The following is a 20,250-nucleotide window of genomic DNA, read 5'->3' on the forward strand; positions in this document are numbered from 1 at the left end:
GATAGGGACCAGTGGAGGGCTCTTGTGAACACAGTAATGAACCTTCGGGTTCCATAAAATGCTGGGAAGTTCTTGAGTAGCTGCAGAATTTGCGGCTCCTCCAGAAGGGCTCAGCTCCATGAGTAAATAAGTAAGTAAATATTATTATTACTGTTCATAACAATAATTCCCAGTAACAAATACATTTTATACAACGCATGAACAATTATATTCTATTTAATTTTCTCACAGCGGTGGTTATAAATCGCAGTACATTCTCTGGTGTGAGGTAGTACAGTTTGGTAGAACTTTACTTCTTCTACTTTCTACTAGACTACATGGCGTTAAACCCCAGAATATAGTACTTAACAATTTACGAGTTAATTCTCATTTCATAACAATACGAACTACATTATGAACATTACGAACGCTTGCAAAGCCGTAACAGTGTGGAGAACACACACAACAGCACCGCTAGCTTGTCGTGACCTAGTCTGTTCCCACTCTACCTCATTAGACCGGGCCGTGCTGACGGCAGGGACCGCTAACCAACGCACATGATCCAAACATAAGCATACACGCGCCTTCTACATTAACTAGACTATTGCATGAAGAGAGAACTGGGAAGTCATTACTTCGATTCTCGGAAAATGACCAACACACTATAACCAAGTTAATGTAAAGGTATTCCTGTAACAGGCCGTGGAGGCCCATAGGCTTTTGAAACGTTGAGGGTCCCACATTATCTAGACAATCGGCTCAGAGATGGCGGTAAGTCAGCCTTACTCGCCGGCCGTCTTTTACCCCCAGAAAAATTCCTGGTGCTCATTTCTGTTACAGGCTGAGTCGACCCCAGGACCATAGTGCGGCTGGAAGGGTTAGGTAAATTGAAAAAAAAAAGATCCAATGACCTCATCGGGATTCGATCCCGCGACCTTCCGGCTTGTAGAATGGTCCCCCCCCCAGAAGGAGTACTGGGCAGCTTATGCAGCTTCTGTTTGAGACAAACTTCGCTCCGAAGCTCATTCGGTGCTGTGGTACACCCACAGATATGAGTGTCCGTTACTGTTCGGTTTGAACAAAAACTGAATTGTGTCAGGATATTGGTGGGAAAGTCAGAAGGAAAGAGGCTATTGGGAAGCCCTACACGTAGGTGGGTGGACAATATTAAAATGGATCTCAGAGAGATAGGATGGGATGGGATGCGTTGGATTGATCTGGCTCAGGATAGGGACCAGTGGAGGGGTCTTGTGAACACGGTAATGAACCTTCGGGTTCCATAAAATGCTGGAAAGATCTCTAGTAGCTGCACAATTGGCGGCTTCTCAAGAAGGGTTCAGCTCAATGAAGTTTGCAGCTACCATGGCCGAGTTGGAGTGGGTTGACCTTGGCCACCATAATCTTCTGACATCAATATTTGTGAATATTTTTTGTGGGGGATTTCTTAAGCATCATTTGTAACACAAACATCCTCAAAGTGTCACAGAGCTGAAAAGTGAAATATTCACGGACACAGTAAACACCAGTACCGAATGGTTTGAGGACAGCAAAATACAATCTGCGCATGCGCACATGCCGTGCTGCTGAGGTGGACGACGGATATGGTGTGCATATTCTGAACTGACCTAGCGCTAAGAGCGCAGACTCCTAAACCTTCATGTACCTGAGCGTGGCTTTGCTTCTTCAATATGGCTGTTTAAATAACAGTTACAGGAAATGAAGTCGACAGACTTTAAGCGAGGACCCTGTATTTACTGTTTATTTAACTCTCAGTTGAAGAAGTACTAAAGGCCTTAGGCAGATTAACGTCATGTGAATATGCGCATGCTATTAACGTTTTCACTTGTCGTAGTTGGCAGCTTCAAGCCTGGTCTAATTCTCAGCGTGACGTCACGAAACCCATTACTGCAGGAGCAACAAACTTCACCTCTCATCTGTTTACAAACGAATGTATCCCATCTCAGGCGCCAGCTTAACGAATCTTACAAGTCAGAAATATAAAGAGACGATTATTCTTCGCGTAATAAAACTCAACACTGTTACGTGGGTAAAGTTGCCTCAACAAGACGGTTGCTTTAACGCGTCAGAAACAGCTGTGGGACAAGCGAGATGTAGTTACAATGAAGACAACCATCTGGTTCAGACGCGTGATGGATAAGATTACCATCTCTTAGGGTATGGTAGATATTACCAATACTTCGGAGAAATCTGCTGCCTCCATCTTCAAGGTAGAAGTGTAAGGTGCCGGGGAGAAGGACGGGTATAAGGGCACAAGGCTCAATCATTATATCAATTTTGAATGCAACTGGCTGTGATTCAGCTGAATGATGAGTCAGTACCTCGACTAGGGCAAGACAGCTTCCTTCCAAATCCTTACCAATTAATGAATTGCCGTACCATTCACCCCTATTCACTCCAGGTACAGACTGGGCAGTAAAATTAGCCAATGATGCAAATGACATGATAGAAGACATCATCGTCATCACAATTAGGATCGGGATAGCTCAGTCAGTGTAGTGATGGGTTACGGGCTCCGTGATCGAGGAATTGGGGTTCAGTTCCCTGCATGGGCCTCATTTCCAGTAGGTGCCGGGTGCTCTTTCCCCGGAAGCAAACAAGCAAGAGCATGTGTTGATAAATCAACCCCCATCTAGCGCTCAGTCTAAGAATACGTACAACTATACCTTCACTCCCCATACGCCATCATGGAATAGTCTTTAATTAATAAAACACAAAGTAAATTTTATTATTGTTATTATTATTTGCGGTTATTTAGCGGCGACATAAGCAGCCCAGAACACACGGAGTCTAATGGCAGGAAACTAGTGAACAGTGAAATGGAAGGGATGTGGAAGGAAGCGGGTGTGCCTAAATTTAAGGCGCTTTCCAGGAATTTTTTTTGGTGCACCGAGGAATTTGACGAAAACTTCAATCACTTTAACACTGTCCCTACCGACATTCGAACCGAACACCTCTCGAATTTAAGCCAGAAGCATTGCCGCTTGAAGCAGCTGCCTCTGCACTTTGTACTTATCGGTTCTTATGAATACCATAAATTATTAATATTATTATTATACTGTAATTACTGCTTACTGCACGCCCTTAGGAGTACGTATGTAGCTGCTGCAAACGCTGAGGGACCTGTCTCTTTCCTAGCCCCTGAGGTCAGAGTGACACTGGACACAGTCAACAGCATCTCAGCGCTGCGCTGACTTTTCTGCAATTCTCTAAGGAGCGTTTCTTGTTGTTATGAAAATATCATTGCTATCCTAAACAGTTCAATATTTTATTAAATTATACAAGGAATATTGTCGGACAGGGAGACCGCAAAACAACGCATAAATATTTCAAACCTACAATAACTTATAGGGACGAAGCAAGGACCTTTACAAAGAGAAAGAACACAAAACTGCTGGGAAATATTGAGGGCACAACATAAATATCTAGAATACCAAATATGATTTCTTAGGTAAAGTTTTCTCTGGAACACGCCGTGGAGGACCATAGGGTTGTGAGACGTCGAGGCTCCCACATTTTCTAGACAGTCGGCTCACAGAAGGCGGTGAGGTTGTCAGCCTTACACGCCGGTAGCCCTTTACTGCCAGGAAGATTCCTGGTACTCATTTCTAAGTCGTCCCCAAGGTTATAATGCGGCTGGAAGGATTAGTTCAATCGAAAAGTTCTAATGACATCAGCGGGTATCGAACCCGCGACCTTCAGACTTGTAGCATAGTACCTCGACCAAGTACCCTACCACGTGCCTCCTCTTCTGAGGTCCAAGAGAAAGCTAATACCGGGAGCCTCGTGGCTACTACCTACTTCTTTACTTCTCATGACACAGAACGCCATGAAAAGCAGATCAGTGTATTTTGGAAGATATTAACAACGCTGCGGAGGAACTCACTACTTCCATCTTCAGGGTAGAGGAGTTCCTCCTGAATAATGGTCAATATGTGAATGTTACCCGAGTAGCCACTGCTCTGAGAATATCAGGTGTCGTTTTAGTGGGATTTAAACCTGGGTCTGCTATGCCAGCATCAGTAGCACATCTCTCCGGGTGTTCGAAATCGATAGATAACTGAGCGGTGGGTTGTCAAACAGCTGACGGAACTCGGGTGCGACTGCGCAGGCGCTGTCTCTTGTGTAGGCTGCGGGTTGCATCAGTATGACAGCAGTATCCTGGCTATACAGCGTTAGGGGTTTAAGTGACTAATGAATTCGAAGGAACTGAGCTACTGTCTCGCGTAAACCTCAGAATATTCTGTGTCGCAGGCAAGATTCGAACCCAGCGTCTTCCGAATGCAAATTTCGAGAGATAGTCACTACAGTCTGAGATATTGGCATCGTCATTAAATAAACAACAAATAGACAGCTTCATCTTGTTGGATATAACGCTATGTAGTCCGCTGGAAGTCAGCCGACGTTTCGGAGAAACACCTGCTTGCTATGTGATTCACGTTGGTTTCTTTCTTGGCTTATTCTTCGACCATGAAGTTGGAGGCGACATGTTCCTCCGAAACGTCCGTCGACTTTGAACGGGATACAGGGCGTTTAATCCAAGAATGTAGAGTTCTTCATAAGTACCGCTGTGAGAACCTCAAATCTTACACAATAAATACATTATTATTAGATAGCCTGCATATGGGCCTGATTGGTGAGACAAGGAATTCGTATAGGATATCGGTGGGAAAGTCAGAAAGAACGCGACCACTGGGAAGACCAAGACGTAGGTGGGTGGACAATATTAAAATGGATCTTAGAGAGACAGGATGGAATGGTACGGATTGGAATGATCTGACTCAGGATAGGGACCAGTGGAAGGCTCTTGTGAACAAAGTAATGAACTTTCGGGTTCCATAAAATGCTGGGAGGTTCTTGAGTAGTTGCACAACTGGCGGCTTCTCAAGAAGGGCTCAGCTCCATGAGGGAGTGAGTACATATGAGCTTGACGAACATGGTTCGATTCTCGTCAGATCATTTCGCTGTTAGTAAACCTGTAATTGCGAGAAACGGACTATTCGCCTCCAAAACCGAGGTTAGGAATGCCTGGAGCTTTATCTACACTTCCCAATATATCATCGTGGCTTTCATGTGATTAGGCTGAGAGCCAATTCCACCTTGGTTCCTATAGTGTTCTGCAGAAGTGAGCACATCAACCTGACAACCGGAAGCACTTACTCGCCCATCTGAATGAACGGGCCAGACTGCATTATTCACCGAGAGCTGGCAGAACCGCATACGTGTTACAAGTTTAGACAAGAGGTCCGAATTTCTGTGACAAGTCCTAAACCCCTGGCATCGCTTCTGTGACAGGCAACAGTTCTCTCCAACATCCTAAAAGCCGAGAGAGTTCACTAAAATAAATTCTGCGCTTTCCAAAATTAGGGAAAACATACACAAATAGCTCTATGTTTATATCATGCCATTTTTAATTTCGTAAGTTTATACACACTTTAAACACAAACTTTCACTACACTCCCAGTGGGCCTAAGCCTACCTCCATGAACTTCTCTGTTCACTTCGGTTTTTCTAGATCTTACACATTCGGTAGGACTCCTTGGGCGGGTGATCAGCTCGTCGCAAGGCATCTACCTATATAGAAACACAGAAAAACGCACACACACAAACTAAACATCCATGCCCTGAGAGGGATTCGAACCCACGATCCCGGACAAACATATTTACAAATTAGATATAACGGTAAACCACTTTTACGTTTGGAAAGTGAAATTTAGTTCATGTAAAAAATTGGAGCTTACAAAAAAGAAGCGGCCATGTTGAAGTTTCTAAGGTCATTGTTGCAGTAAACTTACTGAACAGAACAGCAATTGGAACAATAGGCAAATAGCAGATATACAGATGTCTTGTCTGTCAGAAATTCACTGACATTTCTGTAGAATTTCAGCGAAATTTTGTGCCCCTACACGGCGTCACATCCCAGGAGATCAGAGTCACAAATTTGAGAAACTGAATTCCGGTATATATCACTTAAATTGTAAACAACTTGTAAATACTGGTGAGACAGTACAAATGCTTACAGCTACTGCACAAGCCTGATGATGTCGGAACCTGACGTTCTACTCATGTTGTTTACGCCGGTACTTCTATACCACTTCTGCCATACTTACAGTTTCCAATACGTCTGTTTACATGATATATCCTTTCTCTACAAAACTCCGCGGCCTATAGCCCGTAAGTGAACCATACCGATCGAGCGACCGCCGCTTGTCGGCGAAGTGCCAACTTTAGCGGATAGAGGGTGTCGCGTGGTCAGCGCAACGAATCCCCACGGCCGTTATTTTCGGTTTTCTAGACCGGAGTCGCTATTTCCTTGAAATAGCTCCTCAATTATCCTCATGAGGCTCAGTGGACCCCGTTCCAGACCCACTACTTCTCACAAAATCTGTCAGCGCCGGGAATCGAACCCAGATTCCCCGTTGGTGTAGACGGGAGACTAGTCACTAAACTGGTCAAGGTATCTCGGTTACTGACTTGAAACCTGCAGCCGGTTTGTCAGGAGGTAGCAGATCTCCGCAGCGGTGGGTTCCGTCCTGTGTTTATGGAGAAGAGTAAATGGAGGTTTAGGTCCGTGACGTGTCCACTTGGTGACCTCAGCCAGTGACACTGACCTCCGAGCGCCTCTGAGGGGCCTGAGAGGGATGTCGGGTGCAAACTGCACAGGACTCACTTCAGCACACTTCCATGACACTGATGGCTCAGGCGTATGTGAAGTTCTTCACGGTTACAAGTTCCTTCGCTGACTACAGCACACTAACTAAATAGATAAATAATTACATCTCGAGAAACTAATAGTTGCTCATCTAGTCAACAAAATCCCAGTATTATATGCAAACCGAATTCATTGCCGTGTTCACAAAATCCCGTCACTGGGCCCTATCCTCTGCCAGAAGAAACAAGTCCATACCTTCAAATACTATGTCTCTAATATCCTTTTTAATATTATTCTATAATCTCGAACGTCTAGGTATTCTAAGAGGCCTCTTTCTTTCAGATGTCCCTACAAACAATGTGTACGCATTGGTCTCCCCAATTCGTGCTACATTCCTCACCCATCATATCCTCCTTGACTTGATCAATCTAATTATACTTGGAGAAGAGTACAAGTTATGAAGCTCCTCATTATGCAGTTTTCTCCAACCTCCTGTCACTTCATCTCTCATTGGTCCAAATATTCTCCTAAACACCCTGTTCTCAAACACCCTCAGTCTATGTTCCTCCCTTAATATGTATCTACATATGTACATGTATTTATGTACTCGTGCTAGAACAGAACGCCGATTAACTTTACCGGTTCTCACGGTCTCTTCGCTTGCAGATTTCTTATATTTTTTCTTCTACCCTGAAGATGGAGGCGATACGTTCCTCCGAAACATCGGTTAACACCACATATACACGGTGCCAAATCCCAAAAGACTGCTTTCTTCAGGATAATATCAATTGTTAAATATGGAAAAACATATATAGAGTCCTTAAGGAAATTCCAGAGCATTACTTCAGCTCCTCAACTGTTTAAAGAGCGGGTTTAAGTACAAGTACCGTCTGCTTCAACATAAAAATACACTTTGCCGAAATAGTGTATTTATGTTCTTCGTAAGATTCCTGCACTAAGCAGCTATATTTCTGCGAACAGAATAAACCGGCAGGTCTTTTTATGTCAGACGCAGCAGAAACTCCAGGCATCAAAATCTTGGAACTAGACAGTCGAGTCTAAATTATAAAAGAAAATTCAGATGATACAAAACCGACGAGTGGAAGATGTTGACTTCCTACATGGGGATTTCTCAATCCCTAAACAACATAAACGCCGGTCACGATAGCCGAGCGGTCTAAGGCATGTACTGTCTTCGTTCGCTCTGAAGCTGCGATCGTGGGTTCGGATCCCACTCAGGGCATGGATGTTTGTGTGCGTTTTTCTGTATTTGTCTACAGGTAGAGGCCTTGCGACCAGCTGATCACCCACCCAAAGAGTCCTACCGTATGTGTAAGATCTAGAAAAACCGAAGTGAATGGAGTTCATGGTGGCCCACTGGGGCTGTAGTGCCAAGGAAAAAAAACTGCACAAACACCTGCAGCTTCTAGCGGAGGCGTAGGTCCCAGCAATTAGCAAGAGAGCCACATGAGACATCCGTTGCTCAGAACTGCATTTGCGTGCATTACAAACCGTGGAATGCAACCAGACGAGAAGATGAGGCATGCAGTAGCCAAGGGGACAAGTAGAAACATGCGCACACGAAAGAAAGAAATAAAAAGGGAGAGGCGGAAAGAGAACAATAAATAAACCACATTAAAATAAACCAAATAAAAATAAAACATAATTTGAAGGATTTGAGGTTCTCACAGCTGTGGTTATGCAGACTTCTGTCTTCTGGAATATAATGCCGTGTATTCCGTTTGAAGTGAACCGATGTTTCGGAAGAATATGTCACCTCCATCATCATGGTAAAAGAATAAGCCAAGCAAGAAATAAGCTTGAAAGCAGATGGTTATAATTTGTATAGTTAGGTCTGGTGACGTGACGTGATGAAATGACAGGAAATAACTAAATGACATTCGTGTCCTCTGCCTGGCAACGAACTTGCGGGAGGTGTTCGTGTTGTGCCCAGTGCTGCTGCCTAGTGGCAAGTGTACTGACAACTGCAGCTGGACTGCAGACAATCCTCGCTGTCTCTCTCAGCGATCTGTGCTTCTGGATTTTGACTCTGGTTTCGCGATATTAATTTGGGGGGAGGGGGGACTGTCAGTGGACATATTCATACATTTTCATGCTGAGTTTGTCCATGCGTCACAACTCTACAACTTCACGTCGGATTTTAATCAAATTAGATTTTCGTGAGTTTGACTAAACACTTCTGTAATGCAACAGTTTCATTTAATATCGGACAGAAATAACGGACACTTTGCACACAAGTCTGTAAGAGTTTCTGCGCTCATTTCTAGCGTAACTCACCGAATGTTTATCGGAGTGAAAATTGTTCCGAAGAAAAGCTGTCGAGAAACACGAAGCACACATTTTAGGCCCAAAATAAGTCATGGCAACTACGAGATTACAGAAAGAAAACGAGCAAACGTGTTAGAAATAAAACGCTGTGCTGTGTTTACCTTCTGATGGCACTGTGTGCAGAAGTGAGATAAGACATAATTTCGTCATCCCAGGAGAACAAATTAATCCGATACTGCAGGATGAAGTACCACACCAGCAACAATGAGCACAACAATGGGCATCCACGCCGTTCTGATCTGCTAGAAACACTGTTCCGATCTCTCTCGCTATTGTCACCAGCGAAATGTAAAGCGAAGCCATGGTGACCGCGAGCATATTTAAATATAGCACACGCGAGTGGCAAATAGGTCCGGCAGGGGAGGGGCGGGAGGGGCAGCGAGGTACAGCAAAGAAGACAAAATATCTCTGAAATAACTCGAGTGCAGATACACCTACCTTCCTGCTGTTTCGTTGTCATGACCGCGGTACTTCCCCTGCTCAAACGGATTGAGACACAAACAAGTGGGTTCTATTGCTTCAGGTTGCTTAGCGATACGGTCAGTTCATATATCGAGACAGCGTCTACATATTACGGGCCCCTCGGGGAGCGCTGTATGCAGGAAATGTGACCACACACTTTGTCAGTGCCCAGCTCTGGCGAGAAACAACAGAAATCTAGGGCCCAGACACATGAAGAGGGCTTCAGCCAAGCAGGTTCTGTCTCTAGCGCTGAGAACAGGGATTTTCTGAAGGAACCTACTGAAAACAGGGGCGACCAGCTGACCCAGTAGTGGGCTGAGCGCAAGGCAAGACAGAAGTTTGACCCCCATGACGTAGAACAGTAGGATGACGCAAGAATGACGAATTGGAAAGGATTTGTAAGGAAGTGTCGAGACCGAATTGAGGTACTACCCCGGAATACTCCTATACTGATTAAGGAATATATTCTGTGTCATGGCGGAGATTCAAACCAAGGACAACCCCCCCCCTACAAAAAATAAGTCTAAAGCGTTAGGTGTTACGCCATGCCTTTTGTTTGTTGGTGATGTTTCGAAGTTTTATAGAGAAGAATAGCGTATTCCGGAATGTGACTCATGCAGTTTGATCGCAAAACAACATTAAGACTACGTGTTAACAAACGAATGGGAAATGTTTATGTTTCCACAGAGATCAGCGCGTTTCTACTGAACACGAGTTTTCCTGTGGTTACTCACGAACCAGCGCTACAAGGATCAGTAATTAGTGAGGCTGCAAACTGTGAATTCACTCGAATAACAAGGTTTCTGCCGGTCACGGTACCCGAGCGGTCTAAGGCACGAACTGTCCTCGCTGGCTCCGAATCCGGGATCGTGGGTTCGGATCTGTTTCCTGTGAGGTACGAACTGAATTCTTATATATTATTCTTATACACTGTGGGTCACGGTAGCCGAGCGGTCTAAGGCATGTACTGTCCTCGCTGGCTCCGAATCCGGGATCGTGGGTTCGGATCTGTTTCCTGTGAGGTACGAACTGAATACACTGCCGGTCACGGTAGCCTAGCGGTCTAAGGCATGTACTGTCTTCGCTTGCTTGGAAGCCGGAATCGTGGGTTCGAATCCCACACAAGGCATGTAGGTTTGGTGTGTGTATGCATTTATTCTGTGTTTGTGTTGTCCTGTGTTTAGGTAGAGGCCTTGCGAAGGGCTGATCACTCGTCCAAGGAGTCATATCGTCTGTAAAATAATCATGAAACTGAAAATCAGAGGCGAGGGCCCAAGGGGGCTGTTGAGCAACTGAAAAAAAAAGAGGTCTCTAACAACATGTGAATGGAATTCATATTCTGTCCAGATTAATATACCACGAGTAGCGCGGTATGCATAAGAGGAGGGACGCGTTCTCAGAAGTTTGTTGATAACGCAAAATTCAGTAAGGCGATTCACATCTTCCCAACGATTCACGTGTTATGCGTGGATATGCCTTCTTATGGACAATAACTCAAGCGGTTAGTCGCTGGCTTCCCATCGCGGCGGCCCGGCTTCGATCCCGGGTCTGGTCAAGTGGAATTTGTGGTGGACAAAGTGGCGCTGAGTCAGGTGTTCTCCGAGTACTTCGGTTTCCCCTGCCAATCTTCATTCCACCAATTGCTCCACAATCACCCTCACCTATCATCTGGGGTTGGTACAATAGGCCAGAAGTGGCCGCAGTACAAGGTACGTAGTCCCACCCCACTAGCAATAAAAAGAAATATGGGCAATCCTTCGGTGCACGGGTGTAATATAACGCCTTTTTATCCACAAGAAGTGACTAAGGAAATTATGCTTTGCTTGCAAGAAAAGCTGTGTGGCATCAAACGTGCTATCAATCATTCTTTATGTGACATGCGCACAAGACTAAACTTGTATGGGCCACTTCACTGAGGCAAGTGTACAAGCGATCTGAACTGATTAACACATAATCATTTATTTGAAGAAAAAAAAACAGTTTGGGGTAAATTTGCTGTCTTGAATTTTGTGTTTAAAGAATTGTGATATTTATCCCAAATTTCTCTGACGGCGAAATTCAATAACCCGACCCTCCGTACCTCGAGGGCGCCTTCTGGTTGCAGTCCTCTGGAAATTTTAAATCACGTAATTACATTTACGTGAATGAAAGTCATCTTTAACTATCTGAAGCTTATACTCCTTGTGTCTTTGCATACAGAGTAAGCAAATTGCTTTAAAATTGTAGGCAATAAGACCGTCCGTTCTGGCTTATTCTCCATTAAATTAACCCTCAATACAAGTGTTGTGTGTCTGTTAGTTCTTGTATTCTTTCACGGGAGCTATCCGACGAATTTGCATACAATTCAGGGAGTTACTGAACACCTAATTTTTAGCAAGCCTTGAATAGAATTTTATTAACTTCCTCATAACGGCAAACGAAGGAGGTCCAAAGGGCTGTGAGACGTCGAGGCTCTCACATTTTCTGGAGAATAGGCTCGCAGATGGCGGTGTGGTTGTCAGCCTTACGCGCCGGCCGCCCTTTACCCCCAGGAAGATTCCTGGTATTCATTTCTGTTATAGGCTGAGTCGAACCCAGGGCCATAGTGCGGCTGGAAGGATTAGGTCAATTAAAAAATCCAATAATCTTATCCGCAATGGAAACCGCGACCTTCCGGTTTGTAGCATAGTGCCTCTCCGAGACCGGAAAACGATTGAAGGAATTTCCGGATATTATCTTTGTAACAACAGCCACATTTTGTTATAACACATTAATTACATTATGCATTTGTACCGTTTAATCTTGGTGCTGATTTGGGGAGATCTGAAAGATATCGGAGAGAAAGATTGCAGACTTCTTCAGTATAAGGACGTTTGTCTCGTGTGTGGGAAGATCACGCGACCTACTTTAATCCGCTGCTCCTTAATTCCGTGTGGTTAGCTTACACTCAACACAGCCCTCCCTTTCAGTGGCGGCTGCCAGCTTAGATCAATATTTCTAATTAAGGAACTGCTCTCCTAGGGAAGGGTGTGATCTGCCGAGCTGTTCGGTACACGTTGGAATTCTACAGGACTACACGGCGTCACAGCGTCAGTCACTGCTGAGAGAGCCCAAAACGCAACAGAATCCTGGCCGAAACCGCGCGTTAATGTTAGAAGTGCACAGTCACAATTTCAGTGTTCCTTAGTCTCGTCTGTCCGTCTGTCTGTCAGTCCGTCCGCATATTTCAGCTCCAGGGCTGCGTGGCGGAATTCAGTGGTATTTTTAGAGGGTATTATACCATTCCAGAATACCCCCAAATCTTATTTTTCGTTCTCTACAACCAGTAATACCAACATGAAGGCGTACGAACTTATGAGGTGGGAACGGCACTAGTAATATTTAGTATTGAGTCCTGAAATTATGTACAGTAGTATATGCTATTTCTTCGTGTCTCTCAAATGTAAAACAGAAAAAGGTGACCACATAACCGTCACATTATGCTTTGCGTTTTTCTACTGATAACTAAAGAAAGTTCCATTTTCTACTGAACCCACCCTTACAAAGGGAGCCGGGATAGCTCAGTCGGTATAGCGACTAGCCACGGGCTGGAGGACGGAGGAATCTGAGTTCGAGTCCAGTTGGGCAAAGAATTTTCTCTTCTCCATGTCGTCCAGACCTTCTCTGGCGCCCTCCCGACCTCCTACACAGTGAGAACCGGGTGCCCTTTCCTCTGGGGTAAAGCTGCCGGGGCATGAAACTAACCACTCACCTCTAACTAGTGCCGAGGTCAAGAAAATGTGGGTCTATACATCCGCTCCCCCATACGCTTTCATGGCGTAGTGCTTAATTAGGTAGGCACAGGAACAACTTTAGCTGTTTACCTTACTTACCGTTACAAGCATTTCGAGACAAAGTCAGTGAAACCGCTGCTCAACTCACAAGTTCAATGTTAGTTCTTAATTACAAATACTGGAACTAACAATCTATATTGAAACAAGAACTGGAGGACAAGAACATTACAAGGGGAACTATCACAATTGTGCGAAGTGATGAGTTGGGTTACATTTGTGAAAACAGGACAATGATTCGGTGGGACACAAGAAAATGGAAGTCAGTTGAAACAGAGATCCTGAGATCAGTGGCGGGATTCGGTGGGACAGAAGAAAATGGAAGTCAGTTGAAACAAAGATCCTGAGATCAGTGGCGGGATTCGGTGGGACACAAGAAAATGGAAGTCAGTTGAAACAAATATCCTGAGATCAGTGGCGGGATTAAACTTTCCAAAATTTAATAAAAGAGCAGAAATACGGAAAAAATTAAATATCCCTAAATTAAAAAAATTAAGAAAATGGAACGGTTTAGAATATAATTTAAGAACGACAGCAAACGACCTTACTAAGATAATATTACGTTACAAACAAGGGACCACGGAGAGACAGGAAGACTCGAGACGAGATGAAAAGGAAAATAACTGAAGAAGAAACAGGCTACAAGGCAGAGGCACTGAAAATAAATAATGTGTACAAGACCCTTGTACTGGGTTCCATAATCATGCTTACGATATGTAATTACAGACCCATAACTTACTTATAGCGACTGTCACGGTATCGATATAAAATCGATAGGTACTAGTTCTCGATCTTTACAAATTAGCTTCAACAAAATATGTCTTGTAATTGAGAACAGGGCGTTGAGCAGAATATTTGGGCCGAAGGGAGATGAAGTGACAGGAAGTTAGAGAAAACAAGATAATGAGGAGCTTCATAACTTGTACTCTTCTCCAAGTATAATTAGAATGATCAAGTCAAGAAGGGTGAGATGGGCAGGGCATGTAGCATGAATGGGGGCGAAGTGGGATGCATGCAGAATATTGGTGGGAAATCCAGAAGGAAAGAGACCACTAGGAAGACCAAGGCGTAGGTGGGTCTACAATATTAAGATGGATCTTAGAAGGATAGGATGGGATGGTAGGGATTGGATTGATCTGGCTCAGGGTAGGAATCAGTGGAGGGCTCTTGTGAACACGGTAATGAACCTTCGGGTTCCATAAAATGCTGGGAAATTCTTGAGTCGCTGCAGAATTGGTGGCTTCTCAAGAAGGGCTCAGCTCCATAAGTAAGTAAGTAAATCATGTACGTTATCTAGAATCAAAATTTAATCAGCGAAACTTCCAGACCCCCAACTACAACATAATACCTACGTGTGACAGATGGACAGACAACTCTGCAGCGTGGCATGCGCCTGTTCCACATCTGCACGTTTCCACGGCGCTGCATCTGTTTCTGCCAAATCTGGCATGACAATGCAAGATTCCCTTGGAGAGAATTTAGGTACTTTAAATCGCCAAAAAACTACGAACCTTCCCCACCCCTTTCACCCCCAAAACAATTCTCCTCCTGCTGGTCGAGAACAATTCGTTCTGGCCTATAGCGGTTTTCGCGTTCGATAAACCTTGGGAGGGGAAACACGCCTCCCCTACACTGCACGTACATTCATTGCAGTTTCTGAGATATCCAATTTTCATTTATGCAGAAATAAACAGCGGTTTCACAAAATTTACAAAAAAAGTCGAGGAATTTACTGCGACGTATAAATTAATTCATTTATTCACTAATGGCTCTACAGCCCTGTCCGCTTTTTCAGTTTCTTACGGTCGGTAGGACTCCTTGGACGGGGGATCAGCCCGTCGCAAAGCTGCTACCTACATACAGAGCAACACTAAAAGTTATCCATGCGTAGAGTGGGATTCGAACCCACGACCTCAGGTCTCAAACTGCGAGGCCTCTGTGATCGGGTTTAGTGTCCTATTACTTTACATAAATATCATTAGGATCAATATTGTGACGTCGCGGCTGCCCGGGTTCGAGCCCGGTTCTGATGAAGTGGGATTTGTGGTGGACAAAGTAGCGCTGGGGCAGGTTTGCTCCGAGTACTTCGGTTTCCCCTATAAATCTTCATTCCACCAAATTCTCCATCATCATAATCAGCCAGGGCTGGTACAATAGGCTAATCAGTGGCCGCCGTGCCGAGTGGACCCAGCTGGACTCCTCACCCCACTATGAGAATTAAAAAAAAATATATTGTGGCGTCATAATTACGTGTTCTCACTGAGCCTGGACAAAAACAGGTACAGAAGCCAGAAATACATAAAAATATTCAGTTTCTACCTCAAAGAAAACACAGTGTCTCTATTACAAAGTTCTGTGTGTTAATTCTCTCTAGAGAACCGAGACTTCAAAACGTGTTCACTGTAACACTGTGCACATAATCACCAACGGGATTAATCGAAGTTTATTAACATCGCTTTAAAACTGGTAATAATACAATGAAGACTACAAATCAGTACGGCCGGGAATGGCAAATTCCAAGCAAAATTTTTGACGGTATCACATGTCAGATTTTAAACATATCTGGCCCACGGTTTAGGCGCCAATAGTATGTCAAAAACAGACATAATCTCCAAATAAATCATTACTTTAGATTTTGTAAAGAACGTCTAATGATAACTGTTTATTGTGACAATGATAAGAAACACACAATTCATATTGAAGCAGGCGGTGTATACGAAACACACAAATACAGTGCAAATGCGGAGTTTGCTCGTGTTGAAGCAGGAGGTGCAAACAAACACAACTGGGCTTTAAAGGGTTAACCTCATGTAACACCCAGAGTTATTGCTACAGTTACACCTACATCAGAGAGGGCAACACAGGAGCAACGTAACAATAACGGCTCGAAGCAGAAGTCGATGGAAGAAAACGGCCCACATATCCTAGCAAAAAACAGAATTACGCCATTAAGGGTGAGTGGAAATTCGGTTCTACAGAGAAACTACGGAAAACTTTGTGCGTATATTTACATATGGGCGCAGAGTTGAGATGCAACCCCGTCAGCTGTCATTTCTCTTCTTGATTATGCAGCCGACCTCTCCTCTTCCTTGTGGGCCCCTCATGGCTCGGCAAGCCCATAGAACAGCACACTTACACATGTAACTGACCACCACAACAATCAGCACCACGCGACCAGGTGCCCCCGACAACTACACTTCCCTGTGTAACACCGCTCATCCCTACAGACACAACACTTGCTTGTCACATCAAAACGGAACACTTCGGAACACTTAACACGTCAAATCGTGTTCCCGTCAACACTGCTTCAAGTCGACGTGCACTGAGTTGCAGATGGCAGAAAGACATGAGTGCGGAAACAAAAACTAGTTCTACGTAATGTAAGCTGGTTGTTGGGAGGGGCGGAGAGACGAAACAGATGGCGGGGCTGCTGGGAGACTGTAGCGAGCTCTGCCGTGCGCCGCGCCACACTGAGAGCGGGGTTCAGCTAGCGGGTCCACCAATCGGTATCTTCGGCTCACTCGGTTCTACGCTCGCTGACTTTTCGCAGGTCGCCCGCCGTTTGAGGGACACACACCGACGTGTATCTGATAGGCAACTCAAATTGCCGGCTACTAACGAGTTACTGTGCCTGATATTCCCTTAATTAATAAATAAACCAAGGCGACATGCCCAGAAATCAGTATGTACCCAGAAGGTTCCGCGACCGGTCACCTCGACAGCGAGAGAGAGAGAGAGAGATGGTTCACGATTCCAAGTTGTTACTGCGTGGAACTCAAGCATCACTCCTGAGTCACATTTATCAAATTAAACCCACTTTGCTGTACAGGCCACCGAACAATATTTCGAAAATACGCAATTCTACATTAATTCAAGAAAGCTAAATTCCGTGGGCCCTGTCTCAAGCCACTGCTTCTAACCATTGTCAGATCTTCAATTTTATACCGTCCCTAACAGAAGGAAACATGGGAGCCTTCTGACAACCTCACTGCCATCTGTGAGCCGGTTTCCAGAAAATGTGGGAGCTTCGACGTCTCACAAGCCTATGGGTCTCAACGGCTTGTTAGAGTGATAGCTTTACCTTTCATTAACGTATACCACAGTGCGTCACTAATGCAACAACTCTTCCCCTTTTCATTCCTCCAGGATCACAATTTAACACATGTTCTTGTGTTGTTCCCTCTAGCAGCGTGTGGTATTGTCAGTGCAGATTGCAGATGTAACAAAGCAACAGGCTAACGAACACAAAAACAAGCTGCTCAAATAAAACATCTGGCTCTAAACAAGTGGACATGAGATGGAACAGAATTCTACAAAAGTAATAAGGAAAATTTTTAATAAACAATTTTAATGGATTTTAATTAGTTATTTTTATTTTACTCTCAAGTGGACTGCAGCGCGGGTTTTAGCGCACGTCAGAGCAGTGTAACAGTTTCGATACATTGAGACACCTGAAGATGGCCATCTACAGCCGAAACATTTTGTGTTAAATGGTGATATTGGAAAAATAATAAAAAATGAAATAGCTGTTGTACTATTGACCTATTGACGGACTGTGGATACATAGACGTTTTAATTAAAGATTTGCAGCAGGATGCTGAAATACAGAATTACCTTCCATCCCTCTTTTCATCTGAAGGACAGCCACTCTGTCCGTAAACTGAGATTGCCCCATGCCGTGGTTACAAATGACCCACTCAAAATGAGGTAGAAATTCTTCTTTATGAAATGCCAGTTTTGTTTTATTCGGAATTTTGCTTATACACGGGACTGCTCGCTGGTTCTCTGATGGCATTGGCCGGTCGCTGCGTTCGCATTGCCATGACAACAGCCAGCTGTAACCTTGGAAGAGAGACGAACAGAGCGTCGAGCAAGTGACTGCTGCATTACCCCGTCCCAACCCCGTGCAGCGCGCTACAAGACAGCAGAATCAGTCGCGATGAACAGCGAGACCTGGCGTGCGTATGAGAACATTAACAGAGATTTCATAGCTGATCAGTGCTCCATTAAAAAACCAGTCGGTTGGTGCTGTTTAAGGAAATAATCCTGACGAATGAGGCAGCACGTTCCTCCGAAACGTCAGCTGTAGTGCCAAGGAGAAAAAAAGAACCTCTATAAGAGACGACACAAAGGCAGGGGATATGAAATAATTTGAATCGAGAAAAATCATACTATTACGAAAGGTGTGACGTCGCGTAGACTTGTACAAGTATACCGACGTTTCGGAGGAGTGTACAGCCTCCATATCCAGTGTCAAGCAATGCGCAAGAAGCAAAAAGCTCTTAGACTCCGAAGATGGAGCCAGCATGTTCCTCCGAAACTTCGGTAGAATTCTACCCGACTGTAAGGCATCACATTATAGATGATAGTTTACTTCATAGTTATCGCCGTGGAAACTTGCAATTTAACTAAGTTCCGTAGAGACTCTCCTACCGTGAAGAAGGCAACACAAGGTCGAATCGTTGGTACACTTCCACAAAACTACACGGTGTCATCCCAGAGGACCGTCACTCTCTACTTGCTTAGCTGGAAGACAATATTGAAACACGAAGCTCCAAAGTTCATGACAGTTTTCACAAGAGGATTTACACAGATCGCCGATTTTGTATAGATCCTCGTGTGTAAAGGCTCAGGTGGGCTCAGGTGTGTCTGGGCGGAGAAGTACAGCTCGGGTTTGAGTCCCACCGTACAGGAACGGCAAGCACAACAGGAAGCAAAGCGAAAGGGAAAGCAGGACCCGCAAGGCTCTCTGCAGATGGGAGCTCTGAGGATAGGGCTTTTCCGTAGACGTGCTTAATTAAGCAGCGCGTCATGACGACCTCCAAAGCAATTCTGCGTCGGTCTCTTTAAAGATGCCTTCAGTGCCGAGATCGTGAGGCTTCGGATGGTGGGATAACAGAAGATTGAAAGGAAGTGGTCGTGACCTATTCGAGTTACCATCCCCGAATTTCCCTGGAGAGACTCACGAATACCATTAAAAGAACTCAGGATAGGTTATGTCCCGGATTAGGTTCGAACCGAACACCTATCGAATACAAGTTTAGGGTGTTACCTCTAAACCAAGTTTTTTTGAGTTCAACTAATTCATAACATCGGCACTAGGTGACGTTGAGTAGTCAGCTTCACGCTCCGATCTCTTTAGCCCCGAGGATAAGCCTCTAGAACAGACTGGGCAGGAGGCTGGGTGTTCCACAGAGCTGATCTTGATATTAAAACAAAGAGAAAAATGTCTTAACCTTGCCAGGAATCGAACCTCCGTACTTCTGTCAACCGTCTCGCAGCGTGTTCGCTATACCGACGAAACTCCTAGTAAATTACGCTGTTGTTTCGACTTCCCAAAGAGACGTCATCGACAAAGATGAAATGCAGTGATGTACAGCCACTTCTTATATGTACATGTCACGACTGTATACAGTGCTACAGTAACCGTTGCAAGAACATGTCATAAAATAAACGTAAAAGTGAGCTATGTATTGCAGCGTGTACAGCCGTTGCTATGCAACGACTGCGAGATAAATGAATATACTAGAGCCTTTTCTAAGCAATTGCTGGGTAAACACGTTCCCACAGCAACGGATAAGGACGGAAGAATAGAGGAACTGTTGGAAATGGCGTTTTCTATTCGGTGCGTGTACAAATCTTTTAAGGAGAAGTGAAGCAAGTATATTTAAGCCGGACTGCTGGCTAGAAGTCAGTTTGTATCCGGAAGGTCCTGAGAACAACCAGCTCGACCAAGGTTTTCCGTGGTTTTCCTCGGTACTAGAGCAAATGCTTAGTTGGTACCCAAATTCCACATTGCACTGCATGCCTCACATGCAGCCCTCCCATTGTTAACATCAAAATTTCGCCTTAATATAGCCTTCCCAACGTTAGCAAAAACAAACAAAAATAAAAAAAAATCCCATCATATGCTCTATCTTTACCGGAAGGGCAAGCGGGCACTGCCCGGGAACCTTCAAAATCGGAGATATAGTTTCTTAC

The 20,250-nt window shown here is 44.5% G+C and overlaps 1 protein-coding gene across 2 annotated transcripts in view; it reads right to left on the bottom strand.

Annotated features, from left to right (window-relative positions):
- LOC111874401 (potassium voltage-gated channel protein Shaker) overlaps positions 1–20,250 on the bottom strand; it is a 352,375-nt gene that overhangs the window by 267,969 nt on the left and 64,156 nt on the right. The window contains exon 1 of one of the 2 annotated variants that reach the window (XM_023869904.2): positions 16,281–16,572. The exons of the other annotated variant lie outside the window; for it this stretch is intronic. Within the exon in view, the coding sequence (XP_023725672.2) occupies positions 16,281–16,321 (41 nt within the window). The 5' untranslated portion in view covers positions 16,322–16,572. Of the gene's footprint in view, positions 1–16,280; positions 16,573–20,250 lie in introns of those variants that run through there. 2 annotated transcript variants of the gene reach the window in all.

The sequence above is a fragment of the Cryptotermes secundus genome, unplaced genomic scaffold (assembly GCF_002891405.2).
Source record: "Cryptotermes secundus unplaced genomic scaffold, Csec_1.0 scaffold47, whole genome shotgun sequence".
NCBI classification, from domain to species: domain Eukaryota; kingdom Metazoa; phylum Arthropoda; class Insecta; order Blattodea; family Kalotermitidae; genus Cryptotermes; species Cryptotermes secundus.